The sequence below is a fragment of the Camelus bactrianus genome, chromosome 7, assembly GCF_048773025.1.
Source record: "Camelus bactrianus isolate YW-2024 breed Bactrian camel chromosome 7, ASM4877302v1, whole genome shotgun sequence".
NCBI lineage: Eukaryota > Metazoa > Chordata > Mammalia > Artiodactyla > Camelidae > Camelus > Camelus bactrianus.
This window is the reverse complement of record NC_133545.1, coordinates 76,575,750-76,596,788: the sequence shown is the minus strand read 5'-3', so window position 1 is coordinate 76,596,788 and position 21,039 is coordinate 76,575,750. Positions and strand designations below refer to the sequence as shown.

General features: G+C 46.9%; 1 protein-coding gene across 12 annotated transcripts in view; it reads left to right on the top strand.

The window, feature by feature from the left end:
* ATXN7L1 (ataxin 7 like 1) overlaps nucleotides 1–21,039 on the top strand; it is a 218,557-nt gene that overhangs the window by 100,077 nt on the left and 97,441 nt on the right. Inside the window, exon 4 of one of the 12 annotated variants that reach the window (XM_010946701.3) lies at nucleotides 1,976–3,055. The exons of the other annotated variants lie outside the window; for them this stretch is intronic. Within the exon in view, the coding sequence (XP_010945003.1) occupies nucleotides 1,976–2,058 (83 nt within the window). The 3' untranslated portion in view covers nucleotides 2,059–3,055. Of the gene's footprint in view, nucleotides 1–1,975; nucleotides 3,056–21,039 lie in introns of those variants that run through there. 12 annotated transcript variants of the gene reach the window in all.

The following is a 21,039-nucleotide window of genomic DNA, read 5'->3' as shown; positions in this document are numbered from 1 at the left end:
TCCGGTGTCACTTTGGGTGGCAGACAGGGAGCTAGAAGTCCAAACCCAGGCCCCGGGAAACTCCTCCCCTCCACCACCCGCTTGTCAGCAAAGAGCCCTCGAGACTGCGAGGACACACACCAGGCGCCAGGGACGAACCAGTAGAGGATACCAGAGGGACCCCAGGCTCCCTGAACAGAGAGATCAAAATGGAACCTGAGAAGAGAATTGAAGGGAGGGAGGGAGGGGACCAGAGCCTTCCTCTGAGGTAGCGACAGTATATGAGTAACCTATTGCTCCATAACAAATGACCCCAACAATTAGCAGCTTAAAACTATAAATATTTATTGTCAAGACATGGGGGTGGCTTAGCTGGGTGGTTGTGGCTCAGGGTCTTTCACAATGTGGCAGTCAAACTGTCACCCAGAATTGCTGTTGCCTTAAGGCTCGGCTGGTGTTGGAGACCCACTTCCAAGATGGCCTGTCACCTGGCTGTGGGCAGGCGGCCTCGGTTCCTCACTTTCTCTCCATAACGCTACTCACAGCATAGCGGTTCACCTCCCTCACAGCCAACCACCTGAGGAAGAGAGGGGGAAGCAAGATGCTTTTTATGACCTAGTCTCAGAAGTGACACACTGGCTATGACTTCTGCTCAAATCTGTTGGTTACGCATGACCAAGTCTGGCCCACACTCAAGGGGCAGGGGATGAGGCTCCACCTCTTGAAGGAGCACCACCACCGAGGGAGCCTCTCACACCCTCCTCTTGCTGTGCTCAGAAAAGCACAAGGATAACTGATACAGGGCCTTTGGTGAAAAGACAGTGAGAACTTTGGAAAAGACCCCCGAGGGGGCAGTGGGGTTTTGCCTGATTGGGCAGAGGTGGTGGAGCAGAGGAGAGGCATTGGAAACTCTGTGGGCTTTGAGCCCACCATCCTGTACGGGTCATGCAGACCCCTACTCTCTTGCTTAAAAGGGACTGAAGCTACCTATGAGTCCCAAGGCTCAGCTTTGGGCCCAGAGAAGAGAAAGAAGGGGTTGGCTGCTTAGAGCCAGTTCTGCACTGGAGAGAAAGCAATAAACAGCACCATGTATCTTCTAGGTTACCTGGCCCACCAGGTCCCCAGTAGGGAGAGAACAGGGACTTAAACCTGAAGTGTGGTCCTGGAATAAAGAGGAGCTTCTGAGCTGTGCCTCTCAGGAGGGTATTTGGGGGCTGGGGGGTGGAATGTTAGGGGCTGGGGGGAAGCATCACTCCTTTTTGGTAACGGGATCCCACTCAGGATGATGGCTCAGCACCGCCAGGCACAACTGCGGTCAGCCCTCTGTGCCTGTGGCTCCTGGGTCCCCCACAGACATCCTCCCACAGGGGAGATGTTCACCTGCCACCCCACCTGCTCCATGAATGGATTCTGCTTAGCAGTCTGCTCTGGAGGATGCAGGACCATTGGTGGTCATATCGCACTGTCTGTTCTTATCTCCCCCATCATCCCCAGGGAATAAGCTAATCAAACTTGCTGATAGATTTTACACTGAGAAGGAGATAGCTAATAACTTGGATGACAAGTATTAGAATACAATGTGATGTGGATAAATTGGGTCCATGTATTAAGGGCTATAAAATGAGATTCCATCAAGGCATGAATAATGGTGCCTGTGGAAAGGATTAATCAAATACCCTATTAAAAGGTATAGGAATTCTGGTCAGATAGCCTCTGTTTAATTATACTCCTGCCCCTACCCACACCCCGACTCCATGCCCCCTGAAACTGCTTTCTACTATGAGATATATAGAAAAGAGTTTAGAGGAAATAATTGGAAAATTGGGACATACATTTTGGTAGAACAAGATCATGAAGACAGATTTAAGCAACCAGTGTTTAATTTAGAGGGGGAAAAAAAGGCAATTGGCATGAGTAATCGTTTACAAATGTAATTTCCAAAGGAGCCCTGTTGATACCATTCAGCAAATGCCAACAAAGCATTTACTTTCCAAAGGGAGAAAGCAAGACAAGAGAAATGAAGGCATCTTCAGGAATGGACCGGAGAACAGCCAAGCCATAGAGCAGAAGCAGGTGTGAGCACAGACAATACAGAAGATAAGAGTCAACTTCTGAAAGATCTCGGAGGACTGACATTGTCTGGAGAAGGCTTCCTGAAAGAGGAGACTCCCGCAGAGCCCCAAAGTGTGGACAAGCTTCCATGTACCGCAAATTCGTGAGCACACTCTGGTGACAGGGTTTAGGGAGAAAATGGGCTGGAGCAGAACAGGGGGCACCTGTGGGATTCTTCCCTCCATTTCCACCACCACCACCACCACCCTGATCCAGACAATCATCACCTCTCACCTGGATAACTACAAAAGCCCTCCAGATGTTTTACCTGCTTCCACTCTTGCTCCCCTAGAATTCATTCTGCACATGGAAGTTAGACTCAGAGTTAATCATATCATTCACTTGACTTGTGGCTTCACATTGCTCTTAAGCTAAAAGTAAATATCATTAGCATGGCTACAAAGTCTTGCGTGGTCTCAACCACATCCTGTGCTGGGCTCCCTTTCCTTCTCTATATGCCAGTCAAAGTGGCCTTTAAAATTTCAGCACATTGGGTCTTCCTGCCACAGGGCCCTTGCACATGCTTTTCTGGCTCTGTATATGATTTTCTTTCATCTCCTCTTCCTGAAGCTCTGATTCATCCTTCAGAATGCATCTTAATGACTACTTTCTCTTGAAAGACTTCCTGATTTTCATAACTAGGTTTGCCCTCCCTCATACCTTAAAAACAAATGTTTGTTGGGTAGATATATAATTAATATCTGTCTCCCCTACTAGGCCACAATCTCCATGAGGGCAGGGACCCAGACTTTGCATCCCCCAGAACCTAGCACAATTTAAATGAATAAGTATTGGCTGCATCATGACATTTCATTAGGAATAATCAGACTAGTTGAGAAATTCTACTTGACCAGTATGTAGGAGTGTGCCACGGTGAATTTGTACTGGCATAAAACCCTGAATTCATGTCCAGACTCTGCCACCTGCTGGCTATGCTGTTATGAATAAATCCCATGTCCTCTCAGAGCCTGTTTCCTCCTCTGTAAAATGGAGGTACCAATAGGCACCTCACATGGTTGTAGCAAGAAGTTAATGAAATAATATAAAAGCATTTTCAAATGTAAAACCAGGCATAAATATACCTTGTCATTTTTCCTACTGGCTGGCTCAATTGGGTCATTAAACATCTGTAAGATGGATGGATGGATGGATGGATGGATGGATGGATGGATGGATGGATGGATGGATGGATGGATGAACAGATTATCGGTTATGGAACCAGTACAAGAGCCAGGAGGGGAACCTGGCATAAGGATAGCACAATGGAAACCAAAAGAGGTTAGAATTTTACGAAGTAGGAGGAGTCTTGCTGATCGCCCAGAATATCACAAAGAAGAGGACAGGTGAGAAGAATGAGGAGGGGAAAAAGTCATTTAATTCGAGTCGAAGGAAGTTACTGGTGACCTCAGAGCAAGTCCTCCTCAGCCTTTTCTTGTTGTCTGTGCTTTCACTGACATGCCTTAATTGTAACTTAATCCCTTTACTGATTTTTATCTTTTTGGGGGTGGAAATCAAATTGATTTGCACGTACAGCAGAATTGGCGAGATTACTCCAGCTGCTGCCAGCAGGTGCTGACAAGTGAAGAAGTGAACGTCAGAGGATAAGAAAATACACTAAACATTTATTTTAATAAGGCCTAGAAAACCTGAGTTATTTAATATTTGCCATGGATAATTAGGTTTCGCTTTCAAGGGTTGTTTCACGTTTAACTCTCTGCGTTCCGGTAAGAATAGGGCTGTATCTGTAGTCAGGGACCTGGGGGATGAGATCCATCTAAGAGCAACTGCTCATTCATTTTTGTCTCTTTGATCACCCCCCACTTCCAACCACAACCATCCACGCTGGCTAAGTCTCTCACACACACGTGTGCGCGCACACATGCACACCAGCCGAGCTCCTAGTCCTGTTGATTGGTTACTCCTGCATCATGGTGGCCGAGCTCACCTTCCTGCTGGGCCCTGATCCAGCCAGTCTGTCTGTCCAGAAACACAAGGACAAAACCTCCTGCTTCAGACAGAATAGTGTAATGGTTCACAGCTCAGCTCTGCCTCGTTGAGCGTCCACCTTCTCCTAGCTTCAGTATCATGTGTAGAAAATGGGTGTAATCATGCTTCCTCAGTGGGGTACTGTGAAGATTAAATGCCATGATGCCTGTCACGTGCTTAGACCGAGCCTGACCCAGCCTAAGTAGTGATTTCATAGAAGCCAGGAAGCCATGATGGATGTAACCCCCTTTCCAAGTTCTCTTCTGTCTTTGAGCATCACTGCTGGCCACCAGCCCAGTCTGCCCTTTCAGAATTTCCCATGGTGGGTGTTTCATTCAATGGGTAGCTTTTAGAGGCTGGAGTTAGATATCTTAAGACGACGAGTCCATGAAGGGGTTTGGGGTGGGGGTTGTGGTGGAGGCAGAGACAAGGCAAGTGTTCAGGAAAGAACTCTGCAGAATTCCCAGGGATCCAGAGGTGGGGCCTGGAAGGGCAGCGGGGCCAGCCAGGGAGACGAGGGTTCGACTTGAAACAACGGAGTAACGGTGACACCAAGCCCAGCAGGAAGGAGCTCCAAGAAGGAGCATCAGACATTTCAGAAAAGTAGACGAGACAGTAACTCAGAAAAAAAGCTTCTGAATCATATTTGCCTTTTCAGTGAATTCAAATTAACTTAGTTTTGAGAATTTTAAACACACACATCGTAATCATTGGAAATACCCTAGAGCATTGTAAGAAGCGGGGTTGGAAATCACTTTACCATCTAGCTCTAAGAGCAGGAACCCAGTATTGGAAGCAGATTTTGAAAACTCCTGAGCCCAGGAAAGAACTCAGTCTGGCTGTCAAATCAAAGCAAAGCCCTGCTACTCCCTGCCTCGATGTTGTCTCCACTGTTAGCAGGGAGGAAGACACACACTCCTGATTTCTTTCTCAAATACGATCCCTAAAAGGACCAAGGAAAGAAATAAGAATAGAAAACCAGAATGTGATCAGATACAGCCTCTGCCTAATTCCTTTTATCCCCTCCACCATGTCTTTTAGGCCCCTTTTTTGGCTGTACAACCAATGCTGTAGTGAAGTTTTGAAGGTGTTGTCGGTGGCCTGTGGGGTTTAAAGAGTGCCTTGACTTTTGAATTTTTTATTGTATCCATCAATTTGGGAGCCTTTTTTTTTCTAGTGCAAATCAAAGCACACTCCATACATATTTAATTTTAAGCGTTAAAAAAAAAAAACCTTCCATCTCCGAGTACGACACTGTTCATTTCTTTTGTCCATTATGTGGGTGCCACTGCCTGGCAGCATATCATTTAGGGTCCTGGGCCTACCGGGGGTGTCTGGAGGTCACTGTTAAGTGGATGTGCACTTCTTTATTAAGTCAATATTTGATAGAGCCTTTTGAAAATGCTAATAAGTATGTTTGTGGGACTGCCTGCTAAGATTAGAGGAAAGAAAAAAATTTAAAGCTTACTTTTATTGCTCCAAACCATAAGTAAATGGCCAGATCTATCTTCCTTTCATTTCTCCTTTATATTTATTTCTTTTGGTGAGTCTGGTTAGTGGTTTAGATTCCTTAGGTTTTTTACTACATCCAGCCTCCTATTATGCAATCCTCTCTGATAAAACCTAATGGTATATATACAACCCTGGACCCTGGAGCATCACATGACACCAAACCCCATGCCGAATGTGTTTCCTACTAAAGCAAACTACAGTGGAAGATGTTAAAGAGAAGCATTCCCCCGGCCAGTTCCAACTGCAAAAAGAAAAAAAAAAATTCATGAATCACTAGTTCCACAGAGAGCTCCCCCCAGATCACGTTTTTCTCCCTGCCTCATTACCTCTGTTGTGAGAGCTCCCTTTGCCCACACACTCCTGAGAAAGTGATTCTGGTGGGTTGGGCCCTCCTTAAGAGCATGGCTTGCATATAGGATTTTTTAAACACGTGATTATTTGCATTAAGAATGAGTACTCCTGGACGTGTTGGCCTGCACCAGGGGCAAAACCGAGACAGTAGAAAACTGCAGGGTAGACGGCCTGAGTCTTCAACAGATAAATTGTAAGAAAAGGAAACAGATGAAGGGGACCTGATTGCTTAAAAGGAGCTTAAAAGACATCTAAAAAATGGGCAAAACTAAACTCCAGTGTCTAAGGATGCACACTTGGGTGATAAAACCGTAAATGAACAAAAGGAGTAAAGACCTGCAGTGGGGAGTGTGGTTGCTTTGGAAGGAGGGAGGGACTGCGACTGGGACAGATGCACGGAGGGGCCCTGGCGGCCGGCGGGGTTCCCTTCCTCCACCTGGTATCTACTACAAGGGTGTTTGCCTTCTTAGTCCCAACGCAGTGCATTTTGTGTGTGTGGGCTTGGGTGTCTTGTGCTTTATTTTGCAATACAAAGTTTTCTTTTAATGAGCCCGCTTGGGATTCACGTCACCTACAGTCTTTTCAGGAATGTGGCTTGGGCTAGGGGTTGGGGGGTGGTTCTTATAATAAAATATGTCTTACTTTTCTCACTAAGAGGAATACTGTAATTTCAGCGCTGGAAATGCACCAGTGGGATTATCTGGTGGCTTGGTCAGCACTGAAAAAGATGGTCTATTGATGGAGATTTTGGGGGGTTCTGGCTACTGAAGACTCCCCTGGTCTTTCTTACTGAATTTCATTTATATAGTTAATTATCTAGTTCCTTGCTTTTTATAATGGATTAAGCCCTTGCAAACCCTCCTCGCCTGAAGTAAAGCTGGAACCCTGACAACAGCCACACTGCTCCTGCCCTCAGTTCCTCCCTGATCTTGGGTCATCTTTAAAGACCACGGGGTTTGCTTGATGGGCTTACCTTACTTCCTCCACCTCTGTTGTCCCTGTAGATGCCAGTGTGAAGTGGCCGCCTTAGTGGTGTGACTTTAAGGTGACCTCTGCCAGACTTGTCCCTCAAGCTGGGGCGTCACTCCTTTACTGCAGGGCGTTCATCGGGGCATTGACCACCTTAGTATGCATAAGTTAGATCAGAGTTCGTTTCAGTAGAGGGTGAACTCCTGAGGAGCAGGACTCTGGAAGCCTGGGGCGAGGGCCCCATAAGGGAAGACCCAAAGGGGAGTTGGTAGGAGTTTACCTTTTCTTCTTATTCTTCTTCTGATCAGACCTGGCCTCAAAGTGTTAATATTTTTCAGCTTCAATCTAGAATCTCACCAAGACACAACATTTCCGTCTGTCCCTGGGGCTCCATGAAGCTAATTGTCCAACTCTGTCAGTGCACAAACCTGCGCCCAAACCTATTTGAGATTGAACAGTGTAGGTCAGCTCCGGGAGGGCGGGGACCTTATCTGGTTTTGCTCCCCATTCAACTCTCAACCCCTGGCATGGGGCTTGGCACCTAGTAGATGCTCACTAAGCACTTGGTGAACAAATGAACGGATAAACAAGGGACCAGGCCGACATACAGTTTACAGCAGCAGAGGAAGCACAGACGGGCAGTGAGAAAGCCACCACTGTCACTTTACAGGCTCCTGGGGACATCACTTTCCCCTCCCCACAAGCATCTCCTTATCTGCAGCCTAGGGTTGACCACCTCTGCTCAGTGCCCCTCTGTCCTCAATTAGAACATTGGCCAGTACCTTGTTCTTGGGAAGTGGCAGCTCTTATCACATTTCTCCCACTTGTCTAGCAGTTTGGGGCCGTAGAAGTATTCTCCCACACATCATCTAAATTTGCACTACTGAACAGTCCCATGAGGTAGGTAATTCCCACTTTATAGAGGAGGAAACTGAGGCCAAGAGAAGGATTAAAATGACTTTTGAAGGGCAGAGCTAGATGTAGAACCTGGAGCTTTGGGTCCCCCTGTCCAGCATCCTTTCCGCTGCACTGCCCTAGGCACTCCTGGAGAGCCAAATAGAGGGGGACCAAGGGTCAGCCCTTGCCTTCAGGAAGCTTAAAATCTAATTCAGTTTACTACCGTGAACTACAAACATAGGTCAGTAAAGATATTGTCTTACTGTCCAATCCTTCCTTAGTTTTCTTTCACAGAGATGCCATGAAAGGTTGTTTGGCTGTTGTTTTTTCTTAGAAAGATTCTCTGTGCAAACTTACAGGGTATAGACTGGGGTGGCTCAGCAGCCTTCGGCTGTCTGCAGTCGTTGGGAGGGGAGGAGGCAATAAACAATAGAAACCCCAAGGAAATCCCAGAGACCTTATTTTTACCAGCAGTGTCAGCCTCACACTGCAGCGGATCTCATTAGAAATAACCATGTTGTGGACAGAAAAAGGAAACCAAGGGGTCTAAACAATCCATGATCTAGATAACCGTTTCCTGACACTGGCATGTCTGGAACAGAGTTAACACTGCTGCCTTGCACACACGGATGTCCGTGCTTTTGGACTTGCCTCCCCCTGTCCCTTTCACATTTCTTGCCTCGTATAATGCTCTCCATGGCCCCACGCAGGAGATGGGGCTGTCACTGAGGCTTAGGGGCATTACATGACTTGGCCGAGGCCCCACGGCCGGTTAGTGGCATTGCAGGAACTTGAACCCAGGCTGTTCCTGGCCGCTACCTCTTTTCCCACTTCCTTTCCTTCAGTGGCCTCTCTTGGGCTTCTCTTTCTGCCGTCCTTAAGAAGGACCCAGCAGTGGCAGCTCCACCACCCGTGTGCCCACAGCCCTGGCTGTCACCAACACTTCCTCGCATTATAGTGGTTACGTGTTCACTGACCACTTTGCTGTGTTATAATCATTTAATTAGTCTATGCCTAGGAGGAAGAGATGCTTTATTTAGAAGCTTAATAGTGAAAACTTCTGAGTCTCTGGTTCACTGTGAGTTTGTTGGCTTTGGGAGGATCTCAGGATCTGCCCACTGTGCTCCTGATCCACTGAAACTGAGAGGTTAGCCGGGGAGGGCTTTGTCCAGGACACAGCCAGTGTGCCAAGTAGGGTTGCAGCTAGGTTCGAGAAGGAAAGACAGACAGAGGCAGCAAGGCAGGATATGAGAAAAACACCATTTTAGCCAGATCTCTTTATGCTCCTCTTGGGGCCAAAAAAGAGTAAAACTTTTCATCTGGGACCCCAGCCTGGGGACAGCACTGAGGTTCATGTTCATCTGTCAGCCTCAATTGCATGTTAGGTTGACCTGGATATACAGTTTGCATATGTGTCATGTATCCTGATGGCAGGCCTGGTATCCATTGTTTAAAACTCCGTGCATGGTTCCAGTGTACAGCCAAGCTGGAGAACCAAGGGTGTTGGTGGCTTGTCAGGTGTCCACTTGGCTGGGCTGAACTACATTTCCCAGAATTCCCTGTCCTCTGGGTTGCTCATTGGATGAGCTGCAGAGAGATCCAGGGAGAGCTGGAGGATGGAGGGGCAGCAGCAGCTGTTTTGTAATGTCCGTTGTTACCTGTCAGCTGCTCCCGTCGCTGGCCCTGGCAGCAGCCAGATCTGCAATTTCTCCATCTTCCCCTGGATCCTCCTTCAGCTTCCCTGACTCCTAGGCCAAGTATGTGTGTTTAGCTCCTTGATGAAGGGCCCTGGCTTCTGGGGGATGCACATAGCTTTGAGGTCAAAGGCAATAAGAATAGACAGGAGTTTCAGTCTGTTTCAGTTAAGGCTTGTGGGCTCCAGATTGTTCTTGGTCTCTGCCACTTTCTGTCCTCCTTTCCTTCCTACTGCCTACCCCCGTGGACTTCACGCTTCCGCTTTAGACACAAAAATAACAGCCTTAGAGACACCGTTTAACCAGCAATTGCTATGTGAAAGGTCAAATATCTGGAATAGATCCATAGATAGACAGGTACATGAACGTATATGTTTGGATCTAGCCGTGTAGCTCTGCTTCTTGGATTGGATGCTGACTGATACAGGGGGAAGTTCTGTTTAAGAAAAGAGGTACGCGCGGCTCTGATTAGAGGGGAAGGGAGGTCTGACAGCTCTCTGTCTCTGCCCCCAACCCCCAGGGTGACGCCTGAGGGGCCATAAGTGGTCTCCAAGTCTGGGGGTGCATGGGAAACCCCTGTGAAGAATCAAACATGCAAATTCTTGGGCTTCACCTCACATTTAGGAATCAGAATCTCAAAGGATTGGGTCCAAAAGTGAGAATTTTTTTAAAAGCCTCCTTTACCCTGTCCTTTCTGGAATGCTGGTAACTTCCATTTCTTGATCTGGGTGCTGGTTACATGAGGGTGTTTTGTACATCCAGCGTCGTCGGGCAGCACACTTGTGATTTGTGGCCTCTCTTGTGCACGTGTTATACCTCGATTTAAAAAAAAAAAAAAAAAAAAGCCCTACCCCCTACCCTTCCACTCCTCCTAATCCCATGTTACATTGACTGGCCAAAATTAAGAACCACCGGACTAGAAAATTCCTTGCACCCTTCCTGGCAAAATTCAGAGAAGAGGAACAGAAAAAAAATTCAACAATTGAGGAATAGTTAAGATGCATCTGTAATCCTAGTAATGCAGTTATTACAACATTAAAGAAGAATATGAAACAGTGAGGCAACGGGCCAGCTTGAGGAGATAGAAGTAGGTTTCAAGGGGGGTGGGAGGGGGCAGTCCAGAAGATCACATTGGAGCCAGACCACGGAAAGCTTTGAGTGTTAACCGAGAAAAAGGAAAAGCCACTTTCAAAGGGTGAGGGCTTTATTTTAAGGAGCAGTGAGGAGCCCCTTACAGATTTTGAGAATGGTGATTGATAAAAGTGACATTTTTTGAAAATGCAATTGTAAAGATAAAATTATATTATCCATCATGTTTAACTGCTCACAAAGTACATGTTTGAAATGCAAACTGGTGAAGGACAGAGCAGGCCTGGCACTGGGAGTAGGGATTTACCTTCCTTTGGTGTGAATACAGGCTTTTCCATCTCAGCTTCTTTCTGAAGTGCCTGCAGTCTATACACTCTGTTCTGGAATGCACTTAAATAGGAAAAAAAAAAAAAAAAAAAGGTAAAGCCCCAGTTCTCCCATCGAAAGCCTGAGAGGTTCCTATGGGGCACAGCTGTTACAGGTACAGTAAGATTTTATAATCACAGTGCAGGTAGAAACTTTATAAGCTGATTCATTTTTTAGTAATGTGAATTTAATTACGGGGACTATTTTTTGAGATACAGCTGACATATAATGTATTTGTTTTAGGTATATAATACAATGCTTTGGTCTATATATGTATTTTTTTTAATTCACCAAATCAGTAATGCATGTACCTACTAAAAAAATTCAAAAGTACCCAATGGGTCCACGCCGACAAGTCACCCTCCTCCCCTTCCTCCCACCACCCATTCACCCTCCCCAAGGCCTTGGCTGTTAAATCCTCCCAAAGATGGGCAAGCATAGATGGGCTTATTTCTTCTTCTTTTTTTTAATAAATGGAGGTGTAGTATATGCACTCTTCTGCTCCTTGCTTTTTCGACTTAATGGGCTCATTCATTACTTTAACAAATGTATACTGAGTTCCTATCCTGTGCCAAGTGGCAGGAGTACAGGGGGAACCAGATTCCCAGGCTCTCAGAATTAAGGGGATAGAAACAGTAAACAAATAAGTCTGTGACGTCAGGTGAGAAGAGGTCAGTGTGGGAAGGGCAGGGAGCGCTCCTGTACACAAGCTAGTCGGGGAAGGCCCATCTGAAGAGGCTTGAGGCTGGGCCCTGTGTGACAGCAGAGGGAGGCCTTGAGGATACTTGGCCAAAGGGCTCTGAGGGGCAAAGGGAGCAGTGAAGGACAGACCCTGAAGCTGGCCATGCTTCTGGGACAATGAAGGAGCAGGGTACCTGAGCTTCTTGGGGTAAAGCCTAGTGAGAAAGGAGTGCACCACACGGGGAGGCCCAGGCAGGTAAACCCTTGTAAGGACTTGGGTCTTATTCTAAGTGAGACGGAAGTTCTTGGACAGTTTTGAGCTGAGGGGAGATGGGCTCACTTCAGCTGCTGTGTGGGGAGCATACGGTGGGAAGGCGGAGAGAGGGTCAGACACCATTAGAAGGTGCCTGTGGAAGTCCAGGCGAGAAACCACGGTGGCCTGTATCAGACTGGTGATGGTGGCACTGGGGAAAAGCGTGTCTGAATTTATCTGGAAGAGGGGCTAATAGCATTTGCTGGTGGTTCGGCTGTGGGATGAGAGACCACAGGAAGTTAGGGTGACCCTTAGGCTTGGGCCTGGACAGCTGGGTGAATGGTAGTGCTGGACCTTGATGCAGAAAACAGGGGAGGGGAGAAATCTTGCATTCGGTTTGGGATGTGTAACATTAGACGTGCCAAGTCAGTGGGCAGGAGTTGGCAGATGGCTGGATACGGGATTCTGGACGTCAGACAGAGGTCAGGGTCAGAGAGACAAATCCGAGGCTCATTAGCATATAGGTGGTCCTGAGAGCCCTGGAGACAGATGAGATTAGAGCAGCTGGCCAGCGTTTTTCATACTGTGGTTCCTCTGGAGTAAATGGAGAGAAGGACCTTGACCTTAGGGCCTCCAGCCCTCTCCTGACAGGGCCCCCCAACTATTGCCCCAAAGGCCAAGGGAATCGATGATCCTGTCACAGCTGTCACTCCTTTGCAGCCGAATGCATTGTGTGGTCACACAGGGCGAAGTGAAGAAAGAGCCCTGGGCGGGGGTCAGGACCTGGAGTCCAGGGTCAGCTCAGGCACTGTCAGCTGTGTGACGGCCAGCCTAAGTTCCCTCCCAGCCTGGTCCAGTCACCTGGAGGGTTTGAATTAGGTGATCTCGGAGGACCTTCTAGCTGTAACATCGTTTGCCTGTAAATCAAGTGGTAAGAAGAGTACAAAAGGAATTCTGATACATCACCCACATTTAAACAAATAAACATTACAAAGTGAAAGGGAGATAGTGCAATCAATTGTGGAGTGCTGTTAGGTGGGGAGGAAGGTAATTTCAAACTTAGGGAAAAGTTGCAATGATAGTTCGAACACTTCCCCCACCATATGTTATACGTGCGCACGCGCGTGCGTGTGTGTATACACTTTCACATTTTTAATGTATTTTATACATTTTTAAACTGTTTGAGAGTAAGTTGCAAATATCATGTCCCTTTACTCCTAAACATTTCAGTGTTTATTTCCTAAAAACAAAGGAATTCTCTTATATAACTGTAGTACAGTTACCAAAATCAGGGAATTAATATCACTGATACAGACCTAATTCAAATTTTGCCAATTACCCTGTATAGCCAAAAAAAAAAAAAAAAAAAGTTAAAAATCCAGGATGACCTGTGCATTTAGTTGTGATGGCTAGTTAGTCTCCTTTGCTCAGGGACCATCCTTCATTCAAGCCTTGACACTTACAAAGATTCTAAGCCATACATTTTGTAAAATGTCCCTCAGTTTGGTTTGCCTGATGTTTCCTCATGGTTATTTTCAGGTTTTGCACTTAGGGGTGGAAGGCTCTTTAAAGGGCGTAAGATCTGAGTCTGGGAAGTTGGGACAAGGATGAACAGAGATCAGGACAGCCATCTGGGTGGAGACCCGACCGCTCAGAAACTTGAATGTGAAGTAAAAGAGAAGATTCACTTAGTGCTTACACAGCATATATGAAATACATTCTGAGCTAACATTTTGGCGAGAAAGGGGACCCTATCCCCAGTAGACTTATTCTTCCCTACTATTCTGAACATATCTGATAAATCCGTGCTTCTGTGAAAGTCTTACGTGGGCAGTGACTCAAGGGGCGACACTGTTCCTCTTGAATGGGAGAACTGAGGCCCAGGGAACATGCACATTAAGGGGCAGAGAGGGGATTACTCCGGGCCTGGGCCTCCGAGCTCACACACTTTCCACTCGACTGTGCTATTTCAGACCTGTTAGATCGTTTTCTCCATCATCCCTTGCTTGGCTTTTCTCAAAACAAGGCTTAAATAAAGACTCTATCTCCGTTTTCAACTCACGTCAATGATTGGTACTTGACTCAGGATCACTGTGATCGAGGGCATAATTTGCACAGATGCGAAGACCAATTTTGTTGTTACTGAGGCAGAGAGATCTGTTTCCTCAGATCTCAGTTATCAAACAGAGTTGGAGGGAACCAATAACCACCAAAGTGTTTTGCTGGCTAATTCTGAAAGGAAGTCTTGCCACCTCTGGCATTGTGAGTTTTTATGGCAGTAGACCAGCAGGCCAGAGGCAGAAGGCCCGGGTGCATGCATGTGGTCACCACCTGGCTACTGTGCTGCAGCTGTGTGGCCTGGCACAGCCATCGACCTCCAAAGTGAAGAAACCTCTCTGAAGCCATCACTGCCTTCTCAGTGTCACCCTGAGGGGCACGTGGAACCCTGGAGGGACCGCCTTGTGGATTTGACAGATGTGTGTTGGTCGTCATCACCTTACCCAGGCGAGAATTCCTGAAGAGATTTCCTTCCTGTCAGAAGAATAAGTCAACTGGGGAGAGGGCTGAGCAAGGCTGCTCCACCCACTCTCAAGGCAGCTGTTGGAGTACTGGGTTCAAGTCCAGCTCTGCAGCCGACTACCTGACTTCTCTGAGTTTCTGGCAGTGGGCTCAGTGTGCTGAGCTCCTGGCCCTAGTTCCTGGCACAGATATGCATTCGTCCTTGATTTTTCCTCGTCTCCCTCCTGTATTTCCTGTCCGACTCCTCCTCCACGTTGCTTTCGTGATCCTCCTTTCCCCTCTCTGACTCCCTTACTAAAAGCAAGAGTTGTATCTTGTACCAAAATATAAATCAAATACAATGGTTGGGAGGCCCAGTCCCATTCATCTCTGAACAGGAAAGAAAAAACTCCAACAGATCCCAGTTTGGAAAGCAATGAGCTTGGCCTTAGGAGACTGGCTCTCTCCAAGGAAGCATTCACTTCATAATTCTAGCTGGAGGATCAGGGCTGGATGCTGGGCTGGGCACAGGTGTGTTGAGAAGGGGAGGGGCAGGCAGCTGGAGGCTGGAAGACATCCACTAGGGGTAGCTGTAGGATCACCCGCCAGTGACCTGTTCTGTCGGAGGGGCCAGACTGTATGTATGCGTATGGGGAGTGGGGTATCTTTCTTCATTCAGAATTAACATCACTTTCCTGAAGTATGACTGGAAAAAAATAAACAGCCTGAGAGCTTAGATGAATGGTTATGAATGAGAAATGGGTCAAGAATGTAAGTATTTAGAATAGCACCTGCCCCATGGTGAGCCCTCAGCAAGTGGTAACCATTTTTTGTAGTGTTTAATTAAGGGCATGGACTCTGGGACTAGATTGCCCAGGTCCACCTTCCAGCCCCAGCATTTCTAGTTGTGCAGCCTTGAGGACGTTACTTTACCTCTCTGCGCCTCGCCTGGTTTCTTCATTTGGAAAGTGGTCATCATCATAGTATCTGCAAGATAGGGTTATTGTGGAAATTACCTGAATTCATATACATAAGACACTTAGAAAAGTGCCTGGCATATCTTAAGCACTATGTAAGAGTTACTACCTCCTGTACTGATGAGAAGGTCAGTGAGAAAACTGGATTTTGTTTATACCCAGGCACATTTGAGAACATCAGTGAAGAGACTGGTAATCTTGAACTTTGAACACAAGCTGTATTTCAGAGCTAGGTCCCTGCTGCAGATAAAGCCAGACATCTGGACTGCAGGTGAAGTCACACGTGGGACAGAGCATGCTTACTCTTCTGAAGTCCTAGTTCTCCAGTGGACACATATGGGTCTCTGCCTCCACCCATGGCAATGTGTTCTTTGAACAGAGATATTAACACTCATACTGTATTAGTTTCTTAGAGCCGCTGTAACAAAGTACCACGAAAGAAATTTATTGTCTCACAATTCTTTAAGCTGGATGTCTGAGATCAGGTGTCAGCAGGGTTCTTTCAGAGGGCTGTGAGAGAGAATCTGTTCCAGGTCTCTTCCCGGCTTTTGGTGGTTTGCTGGCCGTCTTTGACCTTCCTTGGCATGTAGGTGCCTCACCCCAATCTCTCCCTTCATGTTCACAGTGTTCTCCTTGTATGTATCTCTCTGTGTGTCCACGTTTCCCTTCTGTAAGGACACAGTTATCTTAGATTAGGTCCAACCCTAATGACCTCGTCTTAATTTGATCATCTGCAAAGAGCCTGATTGATTCCAAATAAGGTCACATTCACAAGCACTGGGGGTTAGGACTTCAACATCTTTTAGGAGGACACAGTTCAACCCCTGACATTCACAATCCCTCAGGCCCTTGTGGCTGGATTGTGGAAACTGCCCTCCAGCTGACATCCTTTCCCCCTCACCCCCGTTCCCGCTTATCTTCCACATGGGGTGAAAAATCATCCTCCAACACCATTTTCACCATGAGGCATCTATTGCATTCCTGATGACTGTGATCTGAAAACAACATCGAGCTAAACGGGTCAAAGTCAAACACCATCAAAACGTTGAAAGCCAAACCCACACCATGTTGCAGGGAGGGGTGTGACCTGGTTCTCGGCAAAGAACACTGAGGCTTCATTTTGTGTGAGGGACTATCCGCTGGCCCAGTGCTCTGGCTAAAGTTCAATATAGGGGAGAAAGGGGCCATTCAGGGTCATTTGAGTTTTCTCTGGGCTCTTTTCCTGTACCCAGAGGCGGCCCCACAGTGCGGTAGAATTAGTAGAATTAGCATTTGGAGCTGAGTGTCTTCTCCCCTCTGCTACTGCCCAGCTGTGTGAACTTGGACCTGCCTCTCTGGGGTTTTTTTTTTTTGGTTGTTTTTTTTTTTGGTTTTTTTTTTTTTGTGGTGGTGGAGGTACTGGGGATTGAGCCCAGGCCCTCATGCATGCTAAGCACAAGCTCTACCCACTGAACTATCCCACTCCCATCCCCCTCCCTGGGGCTTAGTGTTCTCATTAGTCCACTGAGGAAGCTGGATTCACAGTGAAGCTCTTTATTTTGTTTAATCCTCACAGCAAGCCGCTAAAGCGATTGTTGGTATCCCCATTTCACAGATAGGAAACCTCTTAATTAAAAGAAGCCTTTAATTAAGAAATTAAAGGACCCACATTTTTGTAAGTGACCCTGCCTCTTTAACTAATTCATAAATCAGTGGTTTCCCAGCTCAGCCACAGAGCCTCCTCACTTGGGAGAACTTTGGATTAGTGGTCTGACGTCTCTGGGAGTAGGGCCTGAGTACCCCTAATTTGCAAGAGGTCCCCAGGTAGTTCTGATATATTTCCAGCATTGAGAGCCACTGCTCTAATCGTCCTGCGTTCCTTCTTGGTCTAGAAGCTAGAGTGATGCACCCTGTCTCTGTGATCATTGCTAAACTCTTGGCCTGGAATCCTGGGCCTCCCAATAATCCCTTTCCTCACTTCCAACTTCCCCAACCAGTGCCCCTTTCTTGTAGTTTCACACTTCGTGACCAGCTGCCCCTGGGGTCCTTCATGGGCCAGACTGGTCGTCATGGAGCTGGATGCCCTCTACCCGGGGATGCTTACAGGTTCTGGCTTTCCGGCCCTGAAAAAGTCATCATCCTTCACTCACGGACTGTCTGCACCATGTTTTTCAAATTATGGTCTGAACCCACTAGTGGATCGTGAAATCAATAGAGCGATGCATTTAAAAATAAAATAGAGAAGAGAGAAAATAGAGTAGGTCATATAGTAAGGAAAGCAATGTTCTATGAAATTTCTGTTTCAGATATATATATATATATATATATATATATTTCAAATGTCTATATGGGGTCTCCATGAAAAGCACTTATATTTCTTAATGTTACAATGCAGACAAAAAAAGTGCCCTGTACTCACATGTACTTATCACTGCTTTCAGAACCTGGAGTGAAATGCTCCTCCTTCAAGGGCATAGAATGTTAGAGCAAGAGACCTAGAGGTCGTCTGGGCCGCTGATCCCCAGAACTGGTGTCCTGCGGCTACGTGAGGATCCCTTTGGGAATTTGTTAAAATGCCAAATCTCCAGGACCAGCCCTACAAATTAAAATTCCCTTGGGGGAAGGGTATAGCTTAGTGGTAAAGTGCATGCCTAGCATGCATAAGGTCCTGGGTTCAATTCCCAGTACTTCTGTTTAAATAAATAAATAAATAAACCTAAAATTACCTCCCCTCATTAAAAAAAATAAAAATAAAAATAAATTCCCGTGATCCAGGAATGTGTATTTTCTGATCCTCAGGTTCATGAACCACAGATCTAATCTTCTTTCTTCATTTGACACTGAGTGGCATGCCCAAGGTCACACAGCTCATTAGTGGCAGAGCTGGGATTCTCCACGCCCTTGCCCTCCTCCATCTTTCCATCCCACAGGTCTCTAGGGAAGGCCTAAGCAGTGGTCCAGACCTGGAACATATGCAATAAAATTACCTGAAAAGTTTTTTTCAAAAATGCGGATGCCCTGCCCCCACCGCAGACCAATTAAGCTACAATCTCTGGGGATGGGCCTGAGTGTCTGGCCTTCTGGGAGTACCTCTGAAACATTAATATGCATATGACTCCCCTGAGGGTCTTGCTGCAGTGCAGACTCTGCTTCCAAGGCCTGAGTGGGGCTTTGAGATTCTGCATTTCAAAACAGACTCCCCTGTTGCTGGCCTGAGGACCACACTTTGTGTAACAGAAAATAGAGCCTTAAGATTTGATCCCAGGTCCCCAGGAACCTGCAGGCTTCCACACCTCTGCCAGCATCTCACTTGCTTGCCTCAACAGTGATTTTCCACTGTGCCTTTATCAAAAGTCAGCCTCTCTACCCACCCCTTTAAGCATCTCTACAGCAGGGACCTTGGTTCCAAATTCTTCCCCCTTGCCCTCCCCAACCCATCCACCTAGGCCTGCGCTCTTCTCTGCAAGCTTTCTGATAAAGGTGATGATGCCATGACCAGCCCCATCCATCAGCATATAGGGCACATCCAAAGAGACAACAGGCCCACACCTACAGCCTTTCCTGGGGAGCCTGCTGTCCGTAGGGGAGATAAGCCAAGTGCGAAGGTCACTGTACCTCCTGCCTGCTGAGAGGCACGGGTAGTGTGCAGAGGGGTTAAGAGCATGAAGCCAGATGGCCTGAGTTCAAATCCCAGCTCTGCTACTTGCTATGTGGACTTGGGCACATTACTGAGCCTCAGTTCCCCCAGTTATAAAATAGGAACAAGAATAATACACAACCAGTAGGGTTGTCTTAAAGGTTAAATGAATGAACAAATATAAAGTGCTGGCACGCGTGGTAAGCCGTATGCAAGTGCTGACATTATTTAGTTATAGGAGGAGAGAACTGAAAACAGTATCCTGACATGCTAGAGCTTGAGGAAGTATTCATCCCATTTGGACCCTCCAGAGACAGAGAAAGACCATCCCTAGTGGTGGGAACAGCATGGGCAAAGGCACTGAGGCACACATGCAAGGACGCCAAGAGCCAGGAGTTTGGTTTGGCTGAGGCTGCCGCTGCTGCTGCCCGGGTGCCTGCAGGAAACGGTAGCTGATGGGCTTAGAGTGTCTGCTGATGCCAGGTGGTGGAAATCCTCCACGGTCACACTGAGGAGTTCAGATTTTCTTCTGGAAGCAACAGAGAGACAGTCCTGGAAGCTCTTTCAAATGTATCTTTTCATGTAAGAGTTGCACCATGTGCTGTTGCTCTGAGCAGAACGTAACAACCACTTCCCTCTTTCAGGCAATTGCAGTTGTTTTCTTCGTACCTCCTCTTGTCCACCTGGTGGTGTTGATACAAGCTTCTCTCATTGAGTGAACATTCAGGGCAAGGAAGTGACCTTGGGCCAGGTCACCAAAAGGGTCACATAGCACAGAATCCATCTAATCATTGGAGCTCACAGCCCAGAGCCTCTGAGCTACTCTTTGCCAGTGGACGCCTGTCACCTCCCAGCCGCAGAACTCTTAAAGCACCTTGTGCCCTAGTTAAGAGCTTTGAGCAGGAACCTGCAGCTCCAACACGATTTCTTCCCCCTCCCCCTTCACTCTTAACTCAAGAATGCTATACTCAAATGGTAGACTGTGTCTAAACTCACACACTGCACGTCAGTCAGCGGCAGAGAGAGCCGCATGCTGCTGTGCGACCTAGTGGCAAGTTGCTTAACTTCTCTGTGCACCCAAAGGTGAGGAATTCATCTGTAACATAAGGATAGTAAGAGTATGTATTTCATTGAGTTGTCAGGAGGGTTAAATGAATTAGTACAAGTATAGCAGTTAGAACCATGTGTCTAGCACGGGGTCAGTGATCAACAGGCATTAGCTATTATTATTACAATGGAGGAAATCTGAAAAGCTCATGGTCGGCCACATTAGAATGAGAAAGAAAATGTAATTACCAACTGGAGAAGGAGTAAAAGAATTATAAAAGCATTGTATGTGAATATGGCAATAAATTTGAATATCGAGAGGAAGTGGAGAATCTCCTCGCAAAATATAAATGATCCACAGCACCCACACCTGAATAGAGCAATAACCATGGAACACTTTAGATAAAGTTTATTAAAGAGATACCCTTTTTAAAAGCCTTTATGGTCTGGATACTATCTAGTCTTCAAAAACCAGGTATGGCCCTTTTTATTCAAACTATTTCAGTCCATAGAATAAGATGAAAATTTCCCTCAATTCGTTTTATGAAGCCAGCATGACCTGAATATTCAAACCTAAAAAGCGCATGTCTCTTCTGTCTCAGAAGCTTTGAGAAAAAAGACCCTAGCAAATAAAGATGGAGAAGAAAGCAAGACAGGGTGTGCAGAACATGCTCATGCTGTAAGCAGTAGGTCTCCACCCGGAGGAAGAATCACCTGAGCCGCCCCAGGTCCCACTCCCAGAGAGCCTGATTTCGTTAGTCTGGGGAAGGGCCCGGCTGTAGATGTGCCGTCAAGCTCCCCAGGACCACCGCTCTAAGGTACCTGGAGATCACCTTAGTCCACAAGCCCAGTTTATGGTTCCAGACCATCCCAGCACGGCTGCAGTTTGAGGAGAGACTGTCTGCCAATCCTGCGAGGTGCCCAGGACTGGAAGAGGCAGCTGTTGGCCACAGACACACCACACCTCCCATCAGAGACAAAGGGGTTCCACAAAGCTACAAGTGCCCTGTC